Source organism: Lathamus discolor, chromosome 3 (genome assembly GCF_037157495.1).
Source record: "Lathamus discolor isolate bLatDis1 chromosome 3, bLatDis1.hap1, whole genome shotgun sequence".
Classification (NCBI taxonomy): domain Eukaryota; kingdom Metazoa; phylum Chordata; class Aves; order Psittaciformes; family Psittacidae; genus Lathamus; species Lathamus discolor.
The window spans coordinates 92,690,567-92,718,025 of NC_088886.1; the positions used below are offsets into that span (position 1 = coordinate 92,690,567).

The 27,459-nt window shown below is 38.1% G+C and overlaps 1 protein-coding gene across 5 annotated transcripts in view; it reads left to right on the forward strand.

Annotated features, from left to right (window-relative positions):
- Positions 1-24,117, forward strand: part of RBMS1 (RNA binding motif single stranded interacting protein 1) — a 148,864-nt gene extending 124,747 nt beyond the window's left edge. For 2 of the 5 annotated variants that reach the window (XM_065670603.1, XM_065670606.1), the window contains exons 6-14: positions 1,691-1,770; positions 10,069-10,184; positions 11,061-11,110; positions 11,205-11,298; positions 14,476-14,526; positions 16,640-16,750; positions 17,306-17,386; positions 18,633-18,717; positions 21,572-24,117. In XM_065670603.1, the coding sequence (XP_065526675.1) occupies positions 1,691-1,770; positions 10,069-10,184; positions 11,061-11,110; positions 11,205-11,298; positions 14,476-14,526; positions 16,640-16,750; positions 17,306-17,386; positions 18,633-18,710 (661 nt within the window). In that variant the 3' untranslated portion in view covers positions 18,711-18,717; positions 21,572-24,117. Of the gene's footprint in view, positions 1-1,690; positions 1,771-10,068; positions 10,185-11,060; positions 11,111-11,204; positions 11,299-14,475; positions 14,527-16,639; positions 16,751-17,305; positions 17,387-18,632; positions 18,718-21,172 lie in introns of all 5 variants that reach the window. The other 3 variants (XR_010610731.1, XM_065670604.1, XM_065670605.1) reach the window with 3 other exon arrangements.
- The last annotated feature ends 3,342 nt before the right edge of the window (positions 24,118-27,459 follow it).

Here is a 27,459-nt window from a genome sequence, read left to right on the forward strand (position 1 = left end):
TTCTATCGTCAAATATAGGGGCATTGAGTCTTTTCTCCCTAAACTTGCTTACTAACTCTGTCTTGAATCAGTGGTATTTTAAGAATGGTTTTATTTTAATATAGCCAGAAGAGTTTTAGAATTGTGTGTAGAAGTCCAAAAGACTTGTGTGTATCCAAAACCTCACTTGTATTAAAAACTTTAAAAGTGATCAAGTATTTTCTTAATAGGTTCTGTATTATGCATTGTTTTATATATATGTGTAAACTCAGTTATTTTTGTACACATATTTATGCACATGCATACACATAAGTTACAGAGTGAGGGTTTGCTTTCATAGCTAATAAGAATTTCTCCCCTTCTGCAAGCTAGGTATTGGAATATTTTTGGATAACTATTAGTTCAAGTTAAAATTGTCCCAGGAAACACGTAGTCATTAAATATTTTAATTTCTTGCCTTTGGGAGCATTTTATTAGGTTAGTAAGCGGTAATGTATTTTATCAAGTCCAAGCTTGAGTCTGAAGCTAAATTATATTGTTTGTTCCATGGAAGACAAAAAAAATAATTGTTTGATGCAGATCCAACAATCCAAAACTTCTGAAAATTCCCTAGAAGGTATTTTTGAAACCATGAGGAAAACTTCTTGCTCAGACTGGCATTTTGATGATTTTGGTTGCTATGACTGTATTTTTGACAGCCTGTGCAGAAGGGGTATCAGAATTAAAATGGTACCAAAACTTCGTAATTTTTAGTACTGCTGCTTTGCTGCTGAGGTCATTGGCCTAATTTGTGGAACTGGATTACAGAATTTAATGAACAAATAAAAAGGAATACAGGTTCAGTATTATCCAAACATCCTCTTGCAGACAGCTGCAAAATATATTCTTCTTTTAAAATAAACTTTGTTAACACTTGCATGTCTCAGTCTTCTATTGCAACTTAGTCCAAGCTGGCAGTTAGAACTGACACATCTACACTGCAGTGCAAGGATGTAGCTGCAGCCTATGGAGCCACTCCCAGATTAGCTCTAGCTCACCAGTAGTCCACCCAGCCTATTAAGTCTCGTTTTCACAACATAAGTGCACAAACCTGCTCAGGATGCTGGATGAATTCTTAGAGGCAGTCAGTCACAGATTTTCTGTTACTGGTTCCTGTTTTGAAGGTAACTTGGAGACAATTAAATAAGAGACAGGTACATCATTTAGTTGGGATGATACCTATAAGGCAAAAACTGCAAAGGCAGTTTGGGTCATGCAGTCAGGCATGTTGATATTTGTGTTCATTGCTTTTAAACCATACACACACTTCAGAAGCCTTGGCAAAAATGGCATTGTTTGTTGTATATATCATAGACTCTTAAGGATTCAGCTGTGGGTGATTGTGAATCAGTCTTTGCTTCCTTCAAGACAGCATAGGTAATTTGTACTATAGCTGTCCAAGTCATGTTTTGCCTAATTTCTAAGTAAATAAGAGTATTGTATTGGCAGTTTAGCACTGACTTGGGCCTCAGAGTGCATAAAATGTTAATGGAGTTTAGTTCTACCTCTCTGAAGTTGTATATTCTTAGAAGGCATCTTCTCTATTGCTCATACATGGGAAAGCAAGCCACAAAATAAAGCAAGAAAAAGCAAGAAATGTGCTTTAAAAAATCACAAACATGGAAATCTGGATGAGTGTTTAATTTATGCAAATTATTCTTTATTTTCTTAGGATGGAGTCAACAGAAAAATGTGAAGCAGTGATTGCTCATTTTAATGGAAAATTCATAAAGACACCAGCAGGAGTTTCTGGTATGTTGCATATATTTCGAACAAGATGTATGAATGGGTTACAGCTTGTGGAGTGGAAGCCTGATTGTTTATCTGGCTTCTCATTCAGAAACAGACTTATTAAAATTAAACTATGTCTTGTTGGATGACTGTAATGCTTGCTCACTTGTAACACAGTATATCACTTCTATAAACCTTTTATAGGAATCCAGTAGTGTTCTCCCCTAGCAGAAAGACAAGTGGCTAAGATGCCTTATAGAATCATAAAATAGTTAGGGTTGGAAGGCCTTAAGCCAGCTATGCACAGCTTTACATCCTACGTAGTCCTAGTTGGAGTCAGGAAACAAGTGTGTGTTGTATGTGTATCAGAACAGAACTTGGCTGATGGCCCATGGACAGGTTTGGTGGGGTTTTGGTTGGTTGGTTGTTTTGGGCGGTTTGTTTTGTTTTGCTTGCCTGTTTTGGGTTGGTCGGGTTTTTTTGTTTGGATTTTCTTGGGTTTGGGTTTTTTTGAAAGGCAAGAAATGGACTACTTTTGCCATCTGTTGATTTTTTTGTAGTAATTTTCAGTAAAAGATTTGATTAAAAAAACATAGATTCTGCAGCAGTGCCTTAAGGCCAGGCACTTTCATTCTTTGGGAAGCTGTGACTCTCAAGTCTTTCATAGTCTTTGAGATTCTTCAGGGAGATTGAAGGGCAGGTCAGTGAATGCTACTTCTGGAAATATTGTGCAAGAGAAAATGCAGAGGAGCTACACAGTGCAATTTTTTTTTTGTCACACTAAGTTCCTCATCAGTTTGTTTGCTTTGTCAGCATTGTTTCTAAGAGACAAAATGTATATTCTATAAGCACTTAAAAATGAGGAAAGGAAATTCAGAGCAGCAGAGTAAAAGAGAAAGAAAAGAGGACAATAATGGAGAAAAGAATACGTGCCTGACATTCCAGGCAGCTTTTGGTAACCATTTTATTGAGAATCCCAAGTGGGAATTTTAGAAATTACGTTGTTGATGTGGTTGCTGAAGCTGCCTTTATCCCGCTGGTGAAATGTTCACTGCAGCCAGACCCTGACACCGAGGAGGAGAGCAGTCCTCGGCAGGCAGACAAGAATGTGGCTTGTTTAGTAAAACTACATACATGCCTCATCCCTGAAAGATTACTCCAGTTCGAGGCAGTCTGTTCTGCAGTGGGGAGGGAAAGCTGCTGCAGAGCACAGGAAACCACTCCCTTCACCAACACTAATCTAATGCAGGGTTTTGACTTCCCTGTCTTGGCTTTTGCAGACCCTTTGTATTGGTATTGATTGGTGAGATTCTTTAGGTGAAACTCTTTTATACATAGGGGCTGTAACATTTATTTTGCTATTTCATATATTTAGCAATCTGTGTTTTATGAGATGGAAAATCCCTTTAGGGGCAAAAAGATCATAGAACCGTTTTCTCTGAATTCTGACTGTGCTGTGATCCACCCTTTGTAATTAATTTTATAGTGCTGCTATGGCTTTGGACATAAAATATGAGTAAAAAGTATAGAGAAACTAAGAATTCAAATTAACATATAGGGGTTTCTTTTCAATTAGAACCAGTAAAAAGAACTGTATCAGAACTCCCTATTAGTGCTTTTTAGCTTGCACATTTTTATTTTCAGCTGTATTATCATGTTCTCAATGAACAAGTTATCAAGCGTGTCATTGCTAATCATGCTGTCTCTGGTGGGATGTTGCTGAAGTTGGAGTTGCACCCTTATATGATCAGGTTCAACCAGGTAGAAATACAAAGTTGCTGCATGGAATTCTAAGAGTACTTTCTGCATTGTGGAGGAAAGTTTACCAGTAAAGTCTGATTAATTAGGGACAACAAATTTGCACAGAACTGGTGATTGTCAGAAAATGGAAACTAAAGAGGGGTCTCAAGATGTAAGCCACCTCATGGACTTAAACTTCTAATGGTTACTTGGCAAAGTATTCACCTAGGCTCTCTTTCTAGAATAGGTAAAGCAGCACACACCTCCAGAGGCTGATGTGTCTTTGCTGTCAGCTGTCCCTGTGGTTACAAAGAGTTTCTAGATGAGTTGCTCAGAAATAGGTGACTCTCAGTGTCTGAAAGTCAGTCAAGATGAGTCACACCTCCATGGTGCTGAAAAAGTGCAATAAATAGGTGCAGAAGGGTGTTTTGACAACCTTGGTTATTAAAGACCATCAGTTCCGTTGTATAGGGTACAGCCTCAACTCTGCTTTTCCATGCTGGTGCTGTGAAGTTGAATTGCGTCTTTGAAAGGCTTTTATGGAGTTCAGATTCTTTCTGTAGTTCCTCACCACATCACAAGCATATGTCAAATAATGCAGTCTTTTTAGAGGATGCAACTTATGCATAATAATATGCTGCAGTTTGCCAGAAAGCGGGGCAGTCATGGGGCATCTGTGGTCTTGGGCTACCTGCAGAGAGAAAAATGGATATAGTGGGAAAGCTCTTGGACAAAGGTTAGGAAAATGTTTTGAAATAGATTAGCATCCTTCAGGGTTGTAGAGGAGCAAGTTCAAATAAATGCAAAATAAAATCGTAGAACTGGAACTACGTTTAAATTAAAACATTGTGTCCTAGAAACTTGGCTAATATCAGCAAAGAGAGCTGGCTATAAAAACACTGTTATCAGGATGAGGAGGGTAGGAGAGACTGGACTGTAATGAAATAGGTGTGGGAGGAAGAACATCTGTTCAACAAAAACATGCTTTCATAATGTTGCTTTGTTATTTTAATCAAGTTTGGGTTTAAATGGAAGAATGGGTTAAACACAGTTACAGGAAGCACAGGTGAAACCTCCTGGAGCATGAGAAGACAGAACAGAAAAGCTCTCTGAGAATCTGAGAGGAACAGAGGTACCACGGGGTGGTCACAAAAGTGTTGACTGTAGAATTGAGAGAGTGACTGGGCATTGATGATACTGAGCAAGCTGAACCCAGATGAACAAGCTATTCAGGCTTTATTTCCCTGCTCTATAGTAGATTAATGAAATACAGTCAATATTTAATATGTCCTCCTTTGTCTTCAGTGAGGAAGAAGGAAGGTTAGCTCAGAGAACAATTTCAAATGCACTGCAAGTTGGTGTAGTCTTTAAACTCCTAGGAGTGGTGTATCCCACTATTTGTTCTAGTTGGGGTTTGTACTTCCATTATCTAAGTTACTGTAATAGTTTGTTCTGTTTTATGGACTGTGACTTTCTGTCCATTTCTCTTAGGACTTGGATTTTTTGTGTTTCATTCTTTTCTCAACTGTATGTTTATTACATGATTGCTATAATCTTGAAATAATTTGCATTTAGTTCTACTTTTCTCTTTAAAGAATTATTTTCAGTGAATAATGTGGTATTTAAAGCTTTACTATTCTGTGAAATGTGAAGCTCATGACATGAATTGTAGGAAACAGAGTAGGTTAGTATAAGGGAGCGGGAGGCAGAAGATGAGTAGTGAGGACAGAGCAGCATTCATAGCCTCCCTTCCCTAAAGGTGATACTTAAAGATGATACTGTTGTTTTGTCTTGTGTTGGTCCCATAATGATGATTTTGCTGGGCAAAATCATGAAAGGCATCTCCTCCCTATCACAGCAGCATGAGGGTATCTGAGAATAGTTACATAAATGATTGCATGAAGCAGTTGAATACCTAGGGTATTTGTAAGTCTGAGTGTGTTTGGTTTTGTTGCATTTAAAATGAAAAATACAGAAGGTTGAAAGCTACAAAAGATTTATGCCTGTTGTACAGACTTTATGTGTTATTTAATACTTCTTTTTCTGAGAAATAACCTGGATAATTTTGTTTTAATGGGTCTAAGGTAGAGGGCATTTTTGATAAGCAGCTCATACCATTTTTTGCTTCAGGAATGGTGAGTTATGGTGATGACCCAAAAAGCATAGGTCATCTGTGACCCACTCTTCCCACTTTCGGTAAAGATATTGGTCACTCAGATTATTTTTTGGGGGAGGGTATTTGAAGACAGGTGAGAGAGCCCTGCTTCTGACTGTTCTCTTGAGTATAGGCTAGGAAGAGCACCGCCAGGTATGATGGATACTACTGCTTGAAATCGTTCTGATCCTACTGCAGGAGAGGAGTAAAATGAAGCCTTGAAGTATTTATTTTGTGGCAGTCATTTTTGAATGTTTTCTATTTGCTTACCTTTAAAAAGAACACTGCAGATCTCTATATAGTGAATTTAAATGGCTTGACCATAAACTCGTATCTCAGTTATATGTCACAGATCCTTTAGAAATAATCCAGGAACCACGGACTGAAAACCACTGCTAAAACGTATCAAAAGGTCACAGTGCTGGAGTTGCTTGATTGTCACACTGAAGGCAGAGAAATCAAAATTTTGCACATTAGATCAAAGATGAGAAGCTTTTACTGCTCTAATTCTCATAGCTCATAATTGCAGCTTAGTTTTAAGAAGCAATGTTGGAATAGAAAAATACCACACAAACCCACTAAAAATATGCTCTTGTGACAAATTATTAAACTTTGTGTGAATTATTAAAGAAATGTGGCCCTGGGCACTGCATTTAAGTGATGATGAGAATGGTAAAGAGTATATATTTAGTTTCTCTTCAAACATACAAAGCTACTGAGATCTTGGGTTGCACAACTTTTTCATTTTGCACAGCTTCTGGCAAAAGGTGTACTAGCTGTACAGGCTTGCTCTATCATTCAAGCAATGTTTTAATGTCAGAATTCAGTAGACTTATATGCTTTATCACTGGAAAATAAGAAATGAAAGTCACTAAAAGATGCTATTTAATTGAGAACTTATTAAAACAATAGGATTTTAAGACTCTTTTGTTGTATTTGTTTAATATCTGAAAGCAAGGTTTCTTGAAAAGTTTATAAAACTGGCCATGTAAAGTTAAGGGTGTAAACGTAAAGTCCAACATAAAAACATCAATTTTTTTTTTCTTGTATATGTGTATCATTGTCTCTGCCTGTAGCAGGGGTTGGAACGAGATGATCTTAAGGTCCTTTCCCACCTTAACCATCCTGTGATTCTGAGATTGCCTGGTATATATTTGGGTAGACACTGAACAAAGACTGAATTCTGATCTACCCATGCGCATGTGTGTATGCCAAGAAGTATTTACTCTGTGGACAAATACTTCATTCATATCTTTCTTCTGTAAAAAAAACCCTAGAAGAGGGTGATTTGGAGCAGGAGGAGATGGTCAACACTTTCCAAAGACAGGTTTTAAAGCACTGACCTGCTGTTAAAGTGCAGGAAAACTTATGGTTACAGAATGCCTCCATAGCAGCACCTCAACAGACATCTACAAATCATTGAGAGTGTTTGTTGCTTTTCATTGTCAGTAGAGTTATCATTCTAAATGTGGTGTCTTAGCTGCTTAGCTTAGCTGGAAGTTGTAGCCCTTTACATCAGCAGTCTTTTAGTGGTTAATGCAACTCTGAATATTTATACAATGCCTCTCTGTCTTGCACATACAGACAAGTCACTAAATGATTAATGATCCCCTTCTTCGCTGAGGCCTGCACACTTCCCAGCAATTAAACAATAAAAATGACTCTCCCTTCCTTCCTGGACCACAAAAGAGATTGCTTGACTGGTCTGTAGGACTTGTTGGAGATTTTTGTTTATATATCTATTATATACATGTTTGCATGTGCAAGAGAAAGTATGTCGCGTATTTGAAAAATAGGAGGGAAGGTAAGCTGAAGGAATGAATTTCAGATTTGATTTTGAAGAGAGTAAGGGCTACACTCATTCTTCGGTGAGAGGGAGATCAACAGGTCATACTTGGCTCCCGTGAAGGTTTACCTCCTTCTCACGACCCTCCCTTTGCTGACCATCAGTCATTGCTTTATGAAAGCAATGAACACAGTAGTACTCAACTCACATGTATCAAAGAGCAGCCAGAAATTGGAGTTAGTTGCAGCAGTTCCTACTATCAGCATTCAGATCTTGAACAGGTATCAGGGAAAGCAAATTCTATAGAGCCTTTTCACAGCAGTTGGCTGTATTAAATAGACGGTCTTCTTGGGGTTTTTTTGGAGGGAAGTTGTTTGATTGGTTGTGGTTTTTAATGTGAGTTGGAGCTCTTGCGTTTGGCTTCATTTATAGACACAGTGAGGACGAAGAGAAGCTGGAAGATAAGAAAAACAAGGGTTCCCATGATCAGATCTGTGCTCAGTAAGATGGAGCACTAACTCCAGGCAAATCACAGATGAATGCCTTTTTAATATTTTTGTCACTGCTGCAGGTTTTTGTGTATGCAAAATCCAATGTGTGCGGATAATTCTTACTCTGTTTTTTCTTCCTTTTTATATTTATCAGGAGGGTGTTTACAGAGGACGACAGAAGATGTTTCAGCATTTACGATTTAGCTGGTTTCAGTTATTGACTCACCAAAAAAAAAAGCATTCTTAAAATATTTTTCTGTGAACATTTTATTCTAACTGTTCGGACAGGTTTACTCTGACTTCTAAAACCAAATATCTTTGTCTTGACACAGTGATGGGAAATGTAAGCACAAATAATGCTTTCAAGAAAAGTTTTATCCAGTTCACTGGGGTGATTTTTCATGAAAGCATAATGCAACTTTGAATGAAGTATTTACTACCTGTGAGTGCTATAATACAGAATCACAGGGCTAGAAACCTTGAGGTGTTTTCTGACGTCTTTATAAGCCATTCTCATGCCAGTTTCTTTTAACTTCATCCAGAAATTTATAGTGTGTATTTTGGAAGTCACACGTGCTTCCCACAATACTGGTATGTTTGAATTAATTTATAAGTAGCCAGAGATACTCAGCTTGGGGAAGACTTCTTTCATTTAAGGCAGTTAACTTCAGTATTGGATCTCAGCTCTCCCTTTCTGATGGATGGGGTTTTTTTCCACTGTGTAAAATCGAGAGTCGAAACAGTTTCAGACCCAGACCCTGACAGTTCTGCCCATATTGACTAACGGCTGAGATTATCTCCTCTTACTTCAACAGAATCGTATGTGTTTTAAAATGCTGTGTGATATGACCAGGGTTGTTAGGATCTAGCTTTTATAAAGTAATGTCAAATCATCTGTCAGCATATTGATGTAGTACCTTTTCCCCAGTAGAACCAGAGCTAGTGCTTTAGGTATGCCATCCAAAGCCAGGGATGACTTGGCCGTTAGTGCTGGTTTTGTGCCAAAATCGTGAAAGTCAAGCTGTTTGCCAGGTTACAAGTCTCTGAGGTTTTCAGTCATCTCTTGTAAGTGCATGCAGAATGAAGAGCACATCAGCTCTTTTTGTTGCACGATACAGATATATTAACATTTTTCTTGGGGGTTTTCTTTTGTGGGTGGCCCTCCCACCGCGTGTATTTACTCTGCGTTTGGAAACTTGCATGTTTCCAGATCCAGCTGTGTCTTATGAAGGTGTTTCCAAACAGAGAATGACTGGAGGAGTGTCACGGTAAAGCTTAGACAGCTCATGCGTCAGGAATTACTGGCAGAGTAGCACTCACATCCAAGTCATAACAGTGCTTCCACCCTGTTATTAGGGAGGGTGTGGTGTGATGTAGCAGAGCTGTGCTTCAGCTGTAGGTAGTCAGAAACTGTTGCAGTTTAAGCTAGTAACAGGGAGAGAATACTGTGCAAAGTTTTCTTTTTCTTTAATTTTGATGTTATAAATTGAAATCATTGTCAGGCTTATCTTACGAAAAAAGAAGAGGTGATAGCATTTCGAGACAGTATGGACAAAACAAAAGTCTTGAAGAATTTCTGGTTCATTGCATGCTCTTTATAGAGCAGAGGTAAAAAGGGAATGGACAGTTGTGGCATTTTTTCAGTGCAAGGTGGCAGAGGATAAAGGTGCCTGCTCCACCCTGCTGGTTAGAGTAAGTGGAGGCGCATTTGGCTATTCTAGATGAGCAGAGCAATTTAAGTTTTGGGACCTTACTGAAACCTCCAAGGGGTGGGGTGGGGGGAATATATTAAAGACCAGATTTATTCTCCACCCTCCTTAGATGTACCTCCTAAGAGGCGAAGCTCTGAGTTCAGCTGGTAGTTCTCATTCATCCCCAGACTGACAGCCGCATGCTCAGGATGTATAGATCATGTTTCTTTCCAACAGGTTTTAAAGCAGGAGTTTTAAATCAAAGATATAAGGCATTCCAGATGCTCTCTTTGTGTGTGGCAGCTGTCTTTGTGTTATGCAGAGCAGTTGATGCTGTGGTATGAGTCCATGTTATTTAACTGTCATATTGGGAATATAACTTAAAAACCATGCCTCATTTGAAGCACTGAATGTCTATGTATGAACACTGCTTCAACTAATACTCCTTCTTCTCAGTTCCTGCAGAACCTTTATTGTGCAAGTTTGCTGATGGAGGACAGAAAAAGAGACAGAATCAGAATAAATATATACAGAATGGAAGAGCATGGCACAGAGAAGGCGAGGTGAGACTTGTAAGTCCTCCCTTCAAGCTTTAGTGTGGGTGTACAATAATGAATACTTATGAAAATGATAGGCATTGAGACTTCTTGGCTTGGCTCTGTGGTGTATTAAAAATGTGCAAGCAATTCTTACCTGACAGCTTGCAGCTTTATAAAATACTGTATCTTTCTTAAGAGGAAAAAAGGCAAAATGTGAAACACTAAATCCTACCTCATTAAAGTGAACAATAAAATCTCCTTCCACTTGGTCAGGAATATGCCTGAGATATTTCTCAAATAAAACTACCTGGGACATCACTTTATTTCCATGTGGTAAACAGTCCTTTGATTTATGCAGCGTTGAAATGTACATCACTTTCTTAAGATTAAAATAGTATACCAGTGCAGTCCAGCAGTAATTTTTTTTTTTAATCACAACTCTTTTCATCTTTAATGTTCAAGATAATAGTTCCATAGGCTTACTGTGGTTAGCAAGCCTAGACACCTCATTCATATGAGACAGAAAAATTCAAATGTGTCTTCTGAAAAGCAGCACTCCCCATTCATTCTTCTAGTTAATATATTGTAGGCAACACCCTCACATAATCATCTTCATGCCCTGCCTCTCAAACACACACATTTTCTCTTAGCCAGGTATTTCACAGATTGCATTTTGTTCCTCATGCTGGGAACTTGGAAACTTGTATTCATAGCCAATATTGCTGACTATCTTCACCGTATAATTACTTTTGTCTGTTGACCTTTCCCTAACTTGCAGTAATAAACTATTTCAATTCAAATTTTCAATTAAAAAATACAACCAAAGAAAGAGTAAGAGAAATAATTTCCAATAAGAATTAATTTTGTCAACTCTTTTTTTGCACTTTGTTTTTGTTTTCTTTATTAAAGGCTGGAATGACACTCACGTATGATCCAACCACAGCTGCTTTACAAAATGGGTATGTTAAATACTGGTACACTTCAGGAAAAAAAAGTCTGCATTATGAAGGATGCACAGAACTGGCATTTAATTAATATTTCTTAATTTTCTAGATTTTATCCATCACCCTACAGTATTACAGCAAACAGAATGATCACTCAGACATCTATTACGCCATATATCGCTTCTCCAGTTTCCACATACCAGGTTTGTATTTGGAACTTAGTAGCTGAAATGGTTCATTGGAGCTTCTGTTTATTTATCAATTTCTATATCTGGTTTCATGAGTTCTCCAGTAATGCTTCATTTTGATGAAGGGGGTTCTTCATGCCGAACAATATGAAAAGAATCGCCTTAAAAACTGTGTGTTTGTTTCAGGAAGCACAGCAATAGAATGAGATACATGGTGTTTCGCAAAACAAAGTCACTGACTTGTGCTGATAGCCAAGATATTTGTAGCCACTTCTGCTTTTCATGTATGATTTTTCTTTTTTTCTTGGTCAGGTTCTTTCAATGTCAGTAATCTGTCTTTAAAGTAATTATTCTTTACTTAAAACCTTCTTGATTTAGTTTAATTCTCTTTCAGAGATATTTCTCTATGCTTTTTGAATTTTTCTCCAGTGCAAAAGAAGGCCCAACAATAATGTATAATGTGGTTGTACTAAGAAGGGTGCAGAAACTTGCTAGACGGTAGAGAAGGAAATCTGAGAGTTCAGAGCACAAATTACATTAGCATTCAAATTCAGTGATTTTATACTAAGGCTAAAGCATTTAATAGCGTACAACAGTATTTCTGACCCAAAAGTTACTTCATTTTGAACAATAATTCAAAACGTGAACCATGCACATTTTTTTGTTCCTGGGGATTGGTCCAGATCTTCCTGGAAAGGTATTTTGGTAGATGGCATCTTGAGTCCCTACTAGGAGGTGTTTACAAACAGTTCAACGTGTTGGGAAATTACATGGAACAGTCGGATACAAGTCCTAAGAATACTCATTTTAGGACATCATACATTTCAGTTCGTAAATAACTTGTGTTTAATGCAACTAGTATGGCAATCTCAGACATATGCTCTGTAATTACTACTTGAGATATGCCGGTTATTCCAGTATAATCTAAATAATCAGCTTGTTTGGCATTTCACGGTTTAACACACAGACGAAGTAAAAATCAGTGAATCAGGCAATAAATCACCAAAACTGATTAAACTTAGAAAATTCTTACCTCTCTATGTCAGGGGAAGGAGAAGAGGCTGTTTGTTTTTTTAGTGAGAGAGATGTGCTAAGTTTTCTAGGTTTGGGTGAAAATTAATGTAGAAGGCTAACAGAGGCACTGCGGGCCATTTAGTCAGTGCTCCCTTGCAGGTATTTCCATTCCATTCTGGGTGAGAAGAGGAAGAATTGTCTAATATTAATTAGTCTGGAGGTCTAACGCCTTCTTGAGTGAGCAAAGTGTTAGGTAGGAATGAAAACAGTGTACTCTGGGGTAAAGGGCAGCTGAATTAACTTTATATTAATTTCTGAGGTGACTTATGCAACACAATGTTTGCTCTTGGCAGACAGTGCTGGTACTGTATTTCAGTATATTGAATCATTCTGCTTTGTACAGCAATACCTCAAAAATTACAGCAAGTTCTTACCCAGAAAAATATTCCAGTAGAATTATCTGCTATTCTTTATTAAAATATAAATTATTTCTCAACATAAGATTCTCAGATATTCATAATCCAAGTAAAAGTTGGAAGTTGGCTTGGAAACATGCTTAGGAATATAGTCTCACTTTCCTGGGCTTATGAGATAGGCAGACCACAATACTGTATGTTTGCAGGAATGTTGTCAGCATTATTTTAATAGACATGGCATGGAGCTAGAATTATTGTAGGTGGAGTTATTAACAACATTATGCTTGAAGTGCCACAGTAAAAGGAACTGAGAATTAACTGAAGTATTCCGTACTGGGGAGGGAGGAGGTTCTTGGCCAGAAGAGTTTCACAATTTGAGCATTAGTCACATCTTCGTTACTGAACCCTTCTCACTGAAACCTGCAACATTCTGTCATCTGCAGAACAGGACGTATCATAAGAGCATGATTTATTATTTTTTTTTCTTTGAGGCATGGTATAACCTGTTCCTAGATTTATTCTTATTGAAAGTAAACAAATTTAATACAGCTTTGGCCATTGTTTGTTTCTGCAACTCCTGTATACCTAAATGACAGTAGTAAGCCAGGTACTATCATAGTATGAGTAGATCAGCCAAACCTTTAGTCAGGCTGTACCAGTATTTTTGCCATTAAGCTCTTGCCTGAGGAAAGGGAGGGTTCAGGTGTTTTCCATTTTCAAACTCCTGTTTGCTCTTCTTCTGTTTGAAAAAGTAAAAATATTACTCAGATTTGAGAGTCAGTAGCAAAAGGAGGGAAGAAATATTTTCCTCTTGCAGAAAATACCTCACCTGGATTTTTTTCAAGACTGCCTACCTGTCCTGTCCCAGAACTCTGAAAATGATGATGGAGGCTTTTAAGGAACTTTAAGTGTCTGGCAACAGTAGTGAGTTAGTTCTGCATGTGTAGTGCAGGTCGGAATCCTGCCTTGTCCTACACACCTGCAGGAGATGGGGAGGAAACATTCTAATACCTACCTTTAAATATTTCTTGGAGCACACTTTTTCAAAGAGCTGTTGCAATCAGCTGGGTTTTGGGTTATTTTAAACTAAGATAACCATTATTAGTTTACCTTTTAATCTTTTTACTTTACCTTTTCATGCAAAGTTAGGCATGCTATCCCAATTTAGGGATTTGGGTAGTCAGTGGTTGTGGAGAGAAAGCATGCTAGCTTCAAGAGCAGGGAGGCTCATCAGAACCTTCTCCTCTTCCTGTTCACACTGCAATGCTTTTGGAGAATGAATCTCCTAAATCTTCTCCTTGTTCCTGGAATAAGAGTCCAGCAGAATTCCTGTTTTCTTTTTCTCTTTGAAAATCCAATAGTTTATTAGAAAGCAAATGATTCTGTAACTTCTGAGGTCCCAGCTACTTTTCCCCAAAGGAATTTCAAAGACGGTCCTTTTTTAACACATCACAATTTTCTCATGGATCAGTCTGAACCCTTTCAGTGTACTTGATAAAGTTTTTGGGACCTGCACTTAAAACATAGTGTAGTGTTGTGAAAGGTGCATGTGGTATATTGTCTGCAAATCTTGTTTCTGATGTACAGGTACAATAAATAGAGTTTTCATAGAAATCATTGTTGCTCCACAGAGTGACTGCATTAAGAAGTGAATAAATAAGGGAGGGGGCTTGTTAACATTATTTGTTAAATTACTACTGTATCTCAGTTGGAGTATTCAGGAAAAGAATGACTAAAATGAAAAATACTGCTTTTGTTCTAGGTTCAGAGTCCTTCTTGGATGCAGCCTCAACCATATATAATGCAGCACCCAGTAAGTCTCTATGCTCTTCATTGCTGTTTACTGTTTGTATAAACACTTTGCATACTTTAAACAACACGAAATAGATCAATTCCCACTCAGTTACCTCCAGACAATTACATCATGACAATTACATCAGGACTAAATAATGGATTCAAATAAAAAGAGAAACAATGATAGTAACCTGAACTGGGGCTTCGTTAGGAAAAAAGGAAAGCTTCCTTCAGGGTATCAAAGTGATGAGAACAATCAGAGTCACCAAGTCAGCATCCTGAGGAAACTTTTTTTTATTAAATGAAAAACACTTTGCAAATGTCATTGTTTTACATACTGTTTACCTATCAGGAGCTGGAATTGAAGACCCAAGGTTTTAAAATGGGTCTGGAGTAGTTCAGACTGGATAATTTGTGAAGGACAGATGGATGTAGTGATAGAGGTGACATTATGGGCACCACTTAAGAAAACCTGCATAGCTGGTTCTGGCTTCACCACTCATGAGTAATGCTAGTCTCCCTACACTTTCGGCTGTGGCATCTGTACCAGACTGTCAGGCATTCTAATCTATACTCTCCCATGATACTTTGCTGCTTATCTATGTCATTTGCAATTAAGTACCATAATATCTGAGACTTAGTGGGTTTCTTGAGATGAGTATTACAAATAATAACAGGAGCTTTAATATATGCCCTCCTGTAGTTAGCAAACAAGTCTGTTTCCAGATATAGAAAGGATATTGTCTTGACTTTAATTAACCTCTCCATGCAGATTATAGAATGTAAATCTTCTTGGCAGAACATTTTCTTCTTATGCATGCAGAGAAGGTGATACTTAACCAGAACACCCTCTCGCAAGCTTAATTGTTGTATTTGTGGTTTTTGATGCTAAACACACATGCACACAACAGGTTTTAGCTTTTTTGTCAACACAGATTTTCTTAAAAACAAAATCTTGCACACCATGCTGTGAAATACGCAAGTTGATAAATTGTAATGCTATAAGGTGCGTTAGTTTCACAGGTATACAAAATGAGATTTCACAGTTGAAAATGAAGATCTAGATTCCTGACTTAAGTTCAGTTTTGGCCTGTGCAAAGACTGGTGCTGTCTTGCTCATTTGCTTTGCAGAGAAGCCTGCAGTCTACAGACAGGAAATTCTTTTAGTGTTTGATGTGCCTGTGACTCATTTAATCTACACTGATCACATGGTTGTTTTTCCAACTATACTCTCTACAGGGTTTTTTTCTTTTCTTTTCTTTTTGTTGTTTTCAAGGATTAGTTATTGAATCAGAGTGCTGGCTTTCAGTACGCTGCAGTTATTTCTGTTAGTTTTGAGCCTCCATCAGTCTTAATCAACACTTCTGCAAGCATAAGTCGTACAAAGTATTTGGAAATATCTTTTTGTAGAGCATGGTTCGTAAAATGAAATTTGTTGATAATCCTCCATTTCAGATAACTCTGGAACCCTTACAAGTGTGTCCTCCATATTTAGCAATCTCAAGTGTTTAAAAAGTCAACATATACTTTTGATGAAGTTAACAAAATGGTGTAGGAGTGATAGAGATCATCACAGCAGCTAATATTTAGACAGAGTCAGTGTTGCTAACCTGCTCTTCCAGAATGTGTGTTCTACTGAATCCAGCCATTAAGTGGGCAGCTGCCTTATATGTGAACTTCACATTTGACAGGTAGAATTTTCCTAATACAAATGTTCTTCCAAAGCCTTCATTCCTAAAGATGAGATTAAGAATTTCTTCCTAAAGCCTGAAATTGCAAAGCTTAACCTGAGTGAATCTATGGCAGCATGTGTAGATTTTTGCTGTAAAGTTAGCATCTGGTTAAACTCATGTTTTACAAAGTGTTTTTAGCAGGTGTCTCAAGCGCATTGTACTTCAGTTGTGTGTTCAATAGGAAGTCAAGGTAGTTAACCCATTCCCAAACTGTACAAAACACATCTGCTGAAGTAGAATATTCAGAATGCTCCAGACCTGCTCCCTGAGTCAGTGTCTCGGTCTAAGGAGAGTTCTTGTGGTATATCACATCGGAAGGACTTAGACTTTCAAATCCAAAATGTAATTAAATTCCAAGTGTTGCTGCAACCTTTTCCTTCTTTCTCTTTTTTCTAATAGGGTGCTGTACTGACTCCCTCCATGGACCACACCATGTCACTACAGCCTGCATCGATGATAAGCCCTCTGACACAGCAGATGAGTCATCTTTCATTAGGCAGTACTGGAACAGTATGTAGCAATTGAATGCAAACTAGAACTTACACAAGTAGAAAATACTGCATGTCGATCACAGTGTGCATGTTCAGCCTGCATATAGGGAAAAGTAGTCCTTCAGTCTTTCATCCAGTAAAATATTAATAACTGCTTCCATTTTTAAATCTTACTCAGCTCTTTTTTGTCGGTCTATTATTTGATCAGAAATTGGAAATTAATAAATAAAAATAGATCAAACCAAATGAAGGGAACTTAGGAGACAGCTCCAAAGTTGTATTGGAAAGGGAAAAATAGTTGTTTTACTCTTCAGGAGAAATGATGATGATTTGGATTAGCAGAGAAAGAAAAGTCCTTCACGCAGAATTTGAAGTCTAAATTTGAGTTTTCTCGAAACAGGTATCTCACTTTTCTGAAAAGCCTGTTAATGTCAAACACAAAAGTCTTTTTCTCATGTATATTGCTTTAGGGAAGCAGTTAATATCTGTTAAACAGTGTCATGATAGATATTTTGAGTACTCTTAAATTTACATTGGGCTAGAACTCAACTTAATGGACTCCCTGTCTTTTTAGTACATGCCAGCCACAACAGCTATGCAAGGAGCCTACATACCCCAATATACACATGTCCAGACAGCAGCGGTTCCTGTTGAGGTCAGTATATTTTATAAAAGACCAGAGATAAGACATATGAATATGATACTAGGTTTTGGGGGTTTTGTTTTATTCCTAGAAAACCTAGTTTTTAAAGCCTAACATTGTAACTGTGAGTGCACTGTGAATACACTGTATGTTAATGTTATAAAATATCATTATTCTTTACTAATATAAATAGTAGTATAACAAAGAATGACCTGTACTTGTAGCAGTACAGTACTTGAAGCAGTATTCCATATGAGCATAACTGAGATGAACTTTATGGGTTTTGAAGCCTAACTTCCAATAGGAAAACTTTGGGGTATGTTGTAGTTTTGTTTCTTTCATTTAGTTTTCCTGTGAGCAAACTTCTCTGCTAACAGACCATGACTGTAACTTTTAGCAAAGAATCCTGATTTTACTCTGGCATCTCAAGACACTTGTTTATTAGGCTATTTGCCTAAAAAACTCCTCTGCAATTCCAGTTCAAAAGCATAACTAAATGGTACACAATAGTTTGTCTACTATACCTTACACCCTTTCATAGGTCAGTACTTCTTTAACAGAGGAGCTAGGCAAGGTATACTGCAGCTCTTGTATCCGGAATGAGTGCTAGATACTCTCTTCCAGGGACTGTAAGGAAAAACATTTTATTTCAAAGTCTGTTTGCCCAGAAACTCTAGAAATTGTTTGGTTCAGTTTATTCATCTACCCACATGCAGATAAGGGCTTTTGGTAATAGCTGGTAGCACTGTCTGCCAGAGCGTTATCAGCTGAATTAATTCCCTGGTTTCTTGGGGGTCTGTGTGCTAAGTCCCAGCTGCAGTTCTTTGTGTTGCCTAGTGCCAGTCACACCACAGTACTTAAAGCAGTAGTGTTTGTACATGTGGTAAGTAGATACTCTTCTCGCTGACCCTCAGAAGGAGAGGGGCAGAATGATCTTTAGCATTTTCAAGTAGAAAATGTACTAGTAGTTATTTGCTTGCTCTGTGTATTTATTTTTATAATGTTGAAGGTTTGTGGTTTATTTTTGTTATCAAGGCAGCTGAGGTAACACAGGGTTTGCTTGATCATTTTATTTCTTTGTTTGCTGAATTGTAAATCAATGCAAAATTAACATCTCTAGTTTGGAATACCCTACTTGAGAAAAATTAGAAAGACTTTAGATTCGAAGACTGCTAACTGCATGAGCCACAGCAAAATACAGATAGCAGCTAATGCTGCCTGATTTTGTCTCATGTCTTGTCTTCCTTTTTATTTGCAGGAAGCCAGTGGTCAGCAACAAGTTACAGTAGAGACGTCCAGTGACCATTCTCCATATACGTATCAGCAAAATAAGTAACTGTGAGGTAGGGGTTCATCCTGTCACATGAAAGATGTGGATTCAGAGATACTTTATTTCATAAGCTACAGTGCTCTGTATTGAGTTTTAATTCTTTCTTTAATGTCATATAAATAACATAGATAAATCTGAGGACAGGCAGTGAGGTTACTTTGAACTTGGCCATAGTTAGAAGCCGGGGAGGAGAGCACAGGTTCTAGAAGTGAGTTAATGAATTATGAGTAATAGAGTTTTAATAATTTTTTATAGCATAACTGGATTATGTTGGATTTTAATTTGTTCATCTTGGCAGTGTGCTATATACAAGAACAATGAATTAGTGCGAAACTTAAGAGAATCACAATGATAAAGGGAACTGTATTTGCACATAAAATATCCTCTAGTTCTGTGGTACATGGTAAGATTTGGAAGCAGCATTGCGGCTGACTTACAGACCACAGGCATGGAGTTGGTCTGATAGAAATCCTTGCTTGACCTTTTCTCCTGCAGACTTCCCTTTTCATCCTTTACTGTAGCAAAAAGCAGTTGGATCCAAAATTTTGACAGTTGTTTTTTAATCCACATCCTTGTTTGGCTCCAACTCCAGAGTTTCACTTTCCTGCCCCAATTTTGCGTGGCCTTTACTAATCAATAATTAACTTCACGTGAATTCCTTCAGTGCAAAATTTTGCTTTCTGTAGATTGCCAGCGTGTGAAAGTATTGTTTGCACTAAGTGTTCCCTTCTGCACCCTCCATGTTTTGAAATTCTGGAATTTCATTCTTTCTTAACTCATCTTTTTCCCAGGGCTTTGTAAACCAGGCAGCTTGAATACAAAATCATTTTAATCAAATTTTGAAGACCTCATAGTGAAAAATTCTGTTCAGTTGCAATAATGTGCCAGAGGCTGTTAAGAACGGGTTTCTAGAGCTTTCATAGCATTTATTAGATACTAAAAAATGATAATCAGTTATGTGTGAAGAATTTCCAATTGTGTGATATTCTCCCTAAAATATATAGATCTAACAATACACACATTTTGGCATTACCTTGGATTTTGCAGGTCAGATGTGCTGTTTGACAACAATGCTCTCATTCCCATTTTTGGCAGAGCAACTTCTTACATGTTCAAGAATGTAAAGATAGAAACAAACCAATGGGAAAACTTCGCACATTCAACAGAAGGCACAGTCTGCACAGTGCAACACATGACCTGTGTTTATTATTGTAGCCTAGCCAAATGCTGGTATCTAGAGAAAGCCCATATCCTTGATTTGCTTCCAGGGCAGGGAGAAAGCAAAGCCGCAGACTCTTCCCGTTATCCATTGCCTGGTGTTAAAATCATGGTTCCTGCACGTTTCCCATGCCAAGGCTGTTGGCTGGTGTTAGCTGCTTTTCAATGAATTATTTGTTTTGCCTTAAGTCTTCCCTGTGGGCATGTAAAACCTCTTTACCAGTAGAGATCTGTGGTAGATGATGAAGTGTAATCCTGCATGTCATCTCCCCGTCCCGCCTCTCTCTCTCAGTCTGTCAGTCTTTCCCATAGACTGGGACCAGGCAAGAGTCTCCTGAAAGGATGAGGTGTGTTCCCATCTGAGACACATTTTATAATTACGACTGTGTAGAATACCGAGCTCTGTGAGCAGCCCTGTTCATTTGCTGTAAGCCAATCCTCCATGTATTTTATTCTTAAGAGAAGTACTTTAATCTGTATTTATATGCAGTGAAAGCCGGAGGAATCTATGTCAGCAGTGGCTATGGCAGTGAGCACGTGGGGAAGGTTAATATTACTCAGCTAATTTCAGCCTCAGAGTATGGCATTTGGTATTTCTGTCCCTGGAACATGTTGGTACTTGTCGGTTTTTGGACAGGTGAAGGGGAGGGAATTGAGAGTTATTTCTTGCCCTAAATACACTGCAGTCTCTTAATTGTTGTGGCTTTATTACTGTTGTCAAACTGCAACTTCAGTCTAAATGTACATGCAGCACTTTTGGGAATGTCCTATTAAAAGTCAATATGCATATTGCCATAAATAGGGAGTAAATGACAACTAGCATATCCGCACAAGTGGATACAGTCAGTCAGAGATACATAGTGTCTTTCCTTTGTCAGCTACATTTAATCACTTTATAGCTTCTTTTCAGAAAGTTGCCATGTGAAAATAGTCGAAGGGACTTGAGAAGAAAACCATGTTATAACTATATATACACCTATAAATGTACAAGCCTTAAAATAGCAGACTTTGTTTTGTGTTGAGAAATTCAGCAATTGACTAAACTCTTTTCATTAGCCGTGCATTTTTTTTTAATCCATATGGCAATATAAGCCAATGCAGTAAATTGGGAAGTCTTCCTTCAAGTTTAATAAGCCCTGAGTTGCTGTTAAGTATTAGCAGTGATGGAGGCACAGTAGCTGTCTCTGCATTAGCTGTTGTACATAGCCTCCCTGAGGCTGCGCCGAAAGAAAGTTGTGTTCTTTTTCCAGACATCAAAAGCCTTGGAGATGCCACGGGAGTAAGCTCACGCACTCAAGCACTTTTGGTCAATTAAAAGGAAACAACTATAACAAAACAACAAAGAAGGGAATAGCTTTGAATGCAGTCTCAGGGTTCCCCAGTGGGAACTCCGCATGCTGAACAGGTATTGGAGATAAGAGGGGGGAAAGTGCAATACAGGCTGTATCCTGGCAGAGATATCCCTTATCCTGGGAAGGGCCAAGCACCTGTATTGCCACCTGTGGTTACTGCTCAAATTTATACTTGGATACACTTACTCTTCTCACAGCTCTCTAAAATAGGAAATTACTTAGTTTTGTCAACAGCTACATTAGAAAAAAGGGGTGCAATTGTAACTCTGCTCTAGCTCTGACCTTTCTGTGTTACAGATGTCCAGTGTTGACCTGGCCTGGAGAAGGGTGCAAAGGCTGAAACAATCATGGATTTTACTGATCAATTGTGCTTTAGGAATTATTGACAGTTTTGCACAGGTTCTTGAAAATGTTATTTATAATGAAATCAACTAAAACTATTTTTGCTATAAGTTCTATAAGGTGCATAAGAAAAACCTTAAATTCATCTAGTAGCTGTTCCCATGAACAGGTTTATTTTAGTAAAGAAAAATTTTTATCAAGTGTTATGACGCAAAAAAAAAAAAAGTTGAATTTCTGGGTATGCACAGATGACCACGAAGACTTATTCATGTGCATGACAGAATTTGTGTTTTGGTTTCTTTTTATTTTGTTGTTTTCTTTTTTTTATTTTTCTTTCCTTTTTTTTTATTTTTTTTTTTTTGTAATTGTATGAAATGGGTTTTCTGAAGTTTAAAATAGTAAAACATCTAAGATGATGTTCTGTGCTTGCAGTGTGTGAGTGTTGCTTTAGTGCAGTGTTGCAGTTATAGTGTCTGGTCTTTTAGCTTTCTGTTTTTCTTTTAATGTAGTGTGAAGTGTCTTATCCTTTTCTATAAATTCCAATTTGCCTTAAATCTTTCAATGCTGTAGCTGTTTCAGTAAGTAGTCCAAACTAATGGTGTAGAATGCTTTGACCAAATGAGCTGGTCTATTATGCCTTGTAAAACAGCAGCATAGGGCTTTTAAAGGTAGTCAATAAAAATTGCTGAAAATTTGGCTTTTTTAATGTGTAGTAAGTGTTTTTAATGATTTTTCACATAATATGTAAGGTAGTGAAATGCAAGAGGGAAAAAAAATGTTTTGTGTGAAACACATTTTCTGACTGGGGAAATTTTAATAGGATAAATTGTTTGTAAGGCCATATGCCAATAGTTCCCTCTGGTAGTTTGAATGATTTAGGAACTCTGCTGTATGATGCAATGTAAAATCTTTTTTTGCCTTTTTTCAGAAACTAACTTGATGTTCTAGTTTTAGCATAGGTAGAGTAGGGAGTTTGGGGTGGAGATATCACCGAATGTTTTTGTCCTTCCTTTATACTAATGATAGTGCTTTAGGATGAGGATTGTGCTGAGACTTAGCAAACAGAAAAGTTGCTATTACAGCAAAATGGCAAAAGCTAAAGGACTTGTTTTCAAACATACGCTGAGATGTAAGTAGAAGCATAATTGATTGGGTACTAGCTCTCTATAGTAGGTAAATAAAAATAAAAAGACTTGGCACTTTTAAAAGGTAACTTTACCAAAGAACAAAGAGCCAGTAACCAATAATTCTGATTTGTCTCAGCATTACGTCTTCTGTACTCTTTATTTTTGCCGGACCAGTTTGCGGTTAGGAGAATGTGCCTTTTTTGTACATTTGCATTTAGGTTTTATAATTTTAATTGACGTATGGACACAAAAGCATGAAGGAAGACTTGGATCCAAGCAGTGCCACACTTTACATCATCACTACAAGTGTTAAGTGTAAAGAAAACCAATTTTGAAACTATGAAATTCCTGATTCATAAATACACAGTTATTTGTACTTCACATATTAGATAATTCACTGCTACTAAAGCTCTTTATTACAATTGCATATGTTTTAAATCGAATGATAAATTAAGTTGTCTTCCAAAACTGTGTACTTCTCTGGTCAGCTGTATATGATCAGTTATCTACCTCAAAGTTTATTTCCTTTTGTATTGGGACAGGTTGCTGGCCCTCCCTGTTTCCACAGACCAAATCATCCTAGCTCGGGAGCTAGGGCTAAGCAGTTGTTTCTTTCAAGTATTTTTTAGTTTTTAAATTTTGTGTGAGTATTGGAGTATAGATGTCGGTGACATTTCATAGTTTCAAAAGTAAATTGCTGCTCTGAGAAGTGTAGATTCTAGTGAAATACATAGTCATAAGAGATGTGTTTTTGTTTTTTCTTTTTTTAAGAAGTTGTGGTATTATTGGTTCTATGCTCCCTGGAATATTACTGCTTTGTAAAAGTCCAGACTTCCTGCAGCACCTTGCCTGTATCTGGTAACTTTCCAAACCTGGATCTCTCACTACTTGATATTTTTGCGTTAATTAAAACTGCAGTATGATAGCTGTGTTAGAGGGAGGGAAGAGCTGCTGCCAGAAATGTCTGAACTAAGTGCCATACTCATTGTCTGGGTAAGATTTGGGAAATTTAACCTCTGTACATAAAGAAATAATCAGTTACTTAAACATCACATAGTAGACAGCCATTAAATTATAAAAAATTAATTTATGAAGAAAGACCTTTTGTACAGATTGAAAAAAAAAAAAAGATTTTCATAGAGATATCTATATGATCAAGAGAGTTAATTTTTTATTTTTGTTTTACTAGTGCCACAAACTTGCCAGTGGTAACTTATTTGTCCGGTTCAAGATAACTCTGTAGTTTTGTTTCCTAGGACTTGTTGTTAAACGCCAAAAGACATTTTTGAACTGTAAATTTGATTAGATTGTTAGCTTTTTTCTGTTTTATTTCTTTGAAAACTTTTGAATAAAAAAGATCCAAAAAAATGAAAATCCATCGTCTTTTTCCTTCAGCCTTGCCTTTACTGGGGGAAAACCCAACAGGTCATGGTAAAACCTTGGTGTTCATTTTGAAGTGCTTGAAGTAGCTTTCTGCTTTACAGTCTGGGGTTTTCCCTCCTGCCTTTTGGTAAAAGCAAATTTTAACTCTTTCAAACCACATTCAAGTCACTTACTCTTTCAGACAAGACGGGAAAAGATTTAGGAAAAACATATAATGAGATATCTGATTTGAATGCAAGAACTCTGTTGCCCTCTGTGTCAGCCTGCACATAGGCTTATGTGTAACCAGGCCTGCGTACTGTAGTTGTAAATGCAGGCCAGTTTTCTAGAAGGGTGGAGATGTAGGTCACTTTGGTAGTTCATAGCACTGAGTTGATGCCTGAAAGTGCTTTCACCTTCCCACGTGCGGTGGCATTGGGTGGCATTCCCAGTTCTGGAGAGCAGAGGTGATGCTTTACTGGAATTCAAAATGATACCAAGTGTTTGCCTTCCAGCTGCAATCTGTAAGCACTTTATTTCTTTAAAGATGGTCTCTGATTTTTATTACCCTTTTGGCAAGATCACTGCTGCTGCTGATGTATGTCAGATAGAGGATTGCTCTGCCTAAAGTAAGGCTTGGGGAAAAAAATGACAGGAAAATGCAAACTATTGCATTGCTTCAGCCAAATGCTTTACCAACTGTGTGGTCCTCAACACAGCTTTGTATCGATGAGTGTGCCAGGAGAGGGACTTTGACCTAGTCTTGGGCACTCAGGGGTGTACCCAGTGGCAGAGAGCAATGGCTAGGTGATCCAGTGGGTTCCTGTGACTTGCATCCAGTGCTGGATTGGCAAAGGGGAGGCTTGTTTTGCCACAGGCTGTGCTGTCCTGGGGAACCCTCCTTCTCCTTGGGCGACAGTCCTTTACACTGTACACATGGTTTTGACATATACCAAGGGCTCCACTGACCTTGCAGCAGGCCAGGCAGCCTGCTGGGTGGGCAGCCACAACTTCTCTGAGCAGCCTGTTCCAGTGCCTCCCCACCCTCACAGTAAAGAACTTCTTCCTAATATCTAACCTAAATCGAACCCAATTTAAAGCCATTCCCCCTTGTCCTGTCCCTGCATGCCCTTGCAAAAAGTCCCTCTCCAGATTTCTTGTAAGGCCCTTTAGGTACTGGAAGACTGCTCTAAGGTCTGGAATATTCTCCAGGCTGAACAAACCCAACTCTCTCAGCCTGTCTTTGTAGGAAAGGTGCTCCAGCCCTCTGAAAATACGTGTTTTTCTGGTGGAGCTAGTGAAAGGGACTCACTTAGAGGTTACATTAGCTTATGCAGTAAAGACATCCTTAATAATGATGGCTCTTACTATTAATGAAGCAAAAAAGCCCCAACAAAACAAGCAACCCAGTCCCTCACACTGTGTGGTATTAAGCACATTTAGACTTGTGACTGAAAAAAATTTAAGCATTTTATGATCATTTAAATAGTGGCCCACTGTGTTGCCTGTATAAAATTTAATGGATGTGAAGATGAAGACTTTTAAAGGGATTTGTTGCATCATTCTTGTTCATAAAACTGAGTTAATTTCAGATCAATAAGCAGTCTTTTTGAATTAAGTGTGAATACTACCTCGAAAAAGCTGTATGTTGTACATTCAGAATAATGCAGGTTGGAAAGGCTTTGTGCTATCGGTTTGCTTTTCCAGTCTCTTACTGTAGCTCCAAATATATTTGATAAGAATGGATACTTTCAGATTTGTACCCTTTACCTGATACAAGGTTGTATCATTATTATCAGCCAATCTGCAATAATCATAGAATCATAGAATAGTCAGGGTTGGAAAGGACCTTAAGATTATCAAGTTCCAACCCCCCTGCCATGGGCAGGGACACCTCACACTAAACCATCTCACCCAAGGCTTTGTCCAACCTGGCCATGAACACTGCCAGGGATGGAGCATTCACAGCTTCCTTGGGCAACCCATTCCAGTGCCTCATCACCATCACAGTAAAGAACTTCTTCCTTAGATCCAATCTAAACTTCCCCTGTTTAAGTTTTAACCCATTACCCCTTGTCCTGTTGCTACAGTCCCTAATGAAGAGTCCCTCTCCAGCATCCTTGTAGGCCCCCTTCAGATACTGGAAGGCTGCTATGAGGTCCCCACGCAGCCTTCTCTTCTCCAGGCTGAACAGCCCCAACTTTCTCAGCCCATCTTCATACGGGAGGTGCTGCAGTCCCCTGATCATCCTCGTGGCCCTCCTCTGGACTTGTTCCAGCAGTTCCATGTCCTTTTTATGTTGAGGACACCAGAACTGCACACAATACTCCAAGTGAGGCAATGTCTTTATGTAATATACTTTTGTTACATATAATAAAGCTCAGTTTTATTACAGACTGGCTTGTTCAAACATTGGCTCCATCCTGTTGCACACAGCTTGTTTTGAACCCTACCTGCAAACATGCTGTGAATAATTTTTTTACCTATTAACAAATACTTCTAAGCATCATTTTCTTGTAGGATGATTTTGTACCAATACAAATGTTTTTGCAAGATCATGCACAGACCCTATTGGTTGTTGGCTGTTAGTGATTAGAAAGTAGCCTTTCTTTAGGCACTGAACAAAATCTTCTCTGTTTTCTGCACTAGGCAGGTGCAAGACGAGTGCAAGTAATGCATTAACAGCAGTGTGGCAAAGTAGCAAAGTCCTGTTGATAGCTGAGCCCTGCTAATGACTGTTTGCATGTATTAGGCTAGAATATTTGTGGAGCTCTTTCCTGGTACTTTGTCAGTTTTTCTCGGGGAAAAAAAAAAAAAAGCAGCAGTGTTTTGCTCTCTCCTCCCAGCTTTAATTTACGCTGCGGTACATGCACCAATCCAGACAAACCTGATGATTGACTAAAGCTCTGCCACCTCACTTTCTGCAGAAACATCATATGAGAAATGCATTTCGTGTGCCAGAATATTTATATGAGTTTGTACTCCTGTGCACACTTCACTGCACTTGTTCCTTTTGCTTTGATCAACTGCTCCATAAGCATTTGCCAACTTTCACATGCGTTGGAATAAGATACTCAATCCTGTCCTGTCCGGCAGTGTCTTATTGTGAAAGCCAGAGCGTTATTTGGTGGCACTTAAGACACGTATGCTATTACCTTCCAAAACACTTGCAACACTGACGTACTCTTTCAACTGTGAAAGATCATCTGTGTCATTCCTTAGCCAACAAATTCTGGCGTTGATTAACCCAAACAAATCTGAGGCTTTTGGCTTTCAGACTTGGTCCATTAATTCTATCCAGAATAGGGGTTAGAATATACAAAACCTATTCTGTTTGGCAACTTCTCCAGCTGA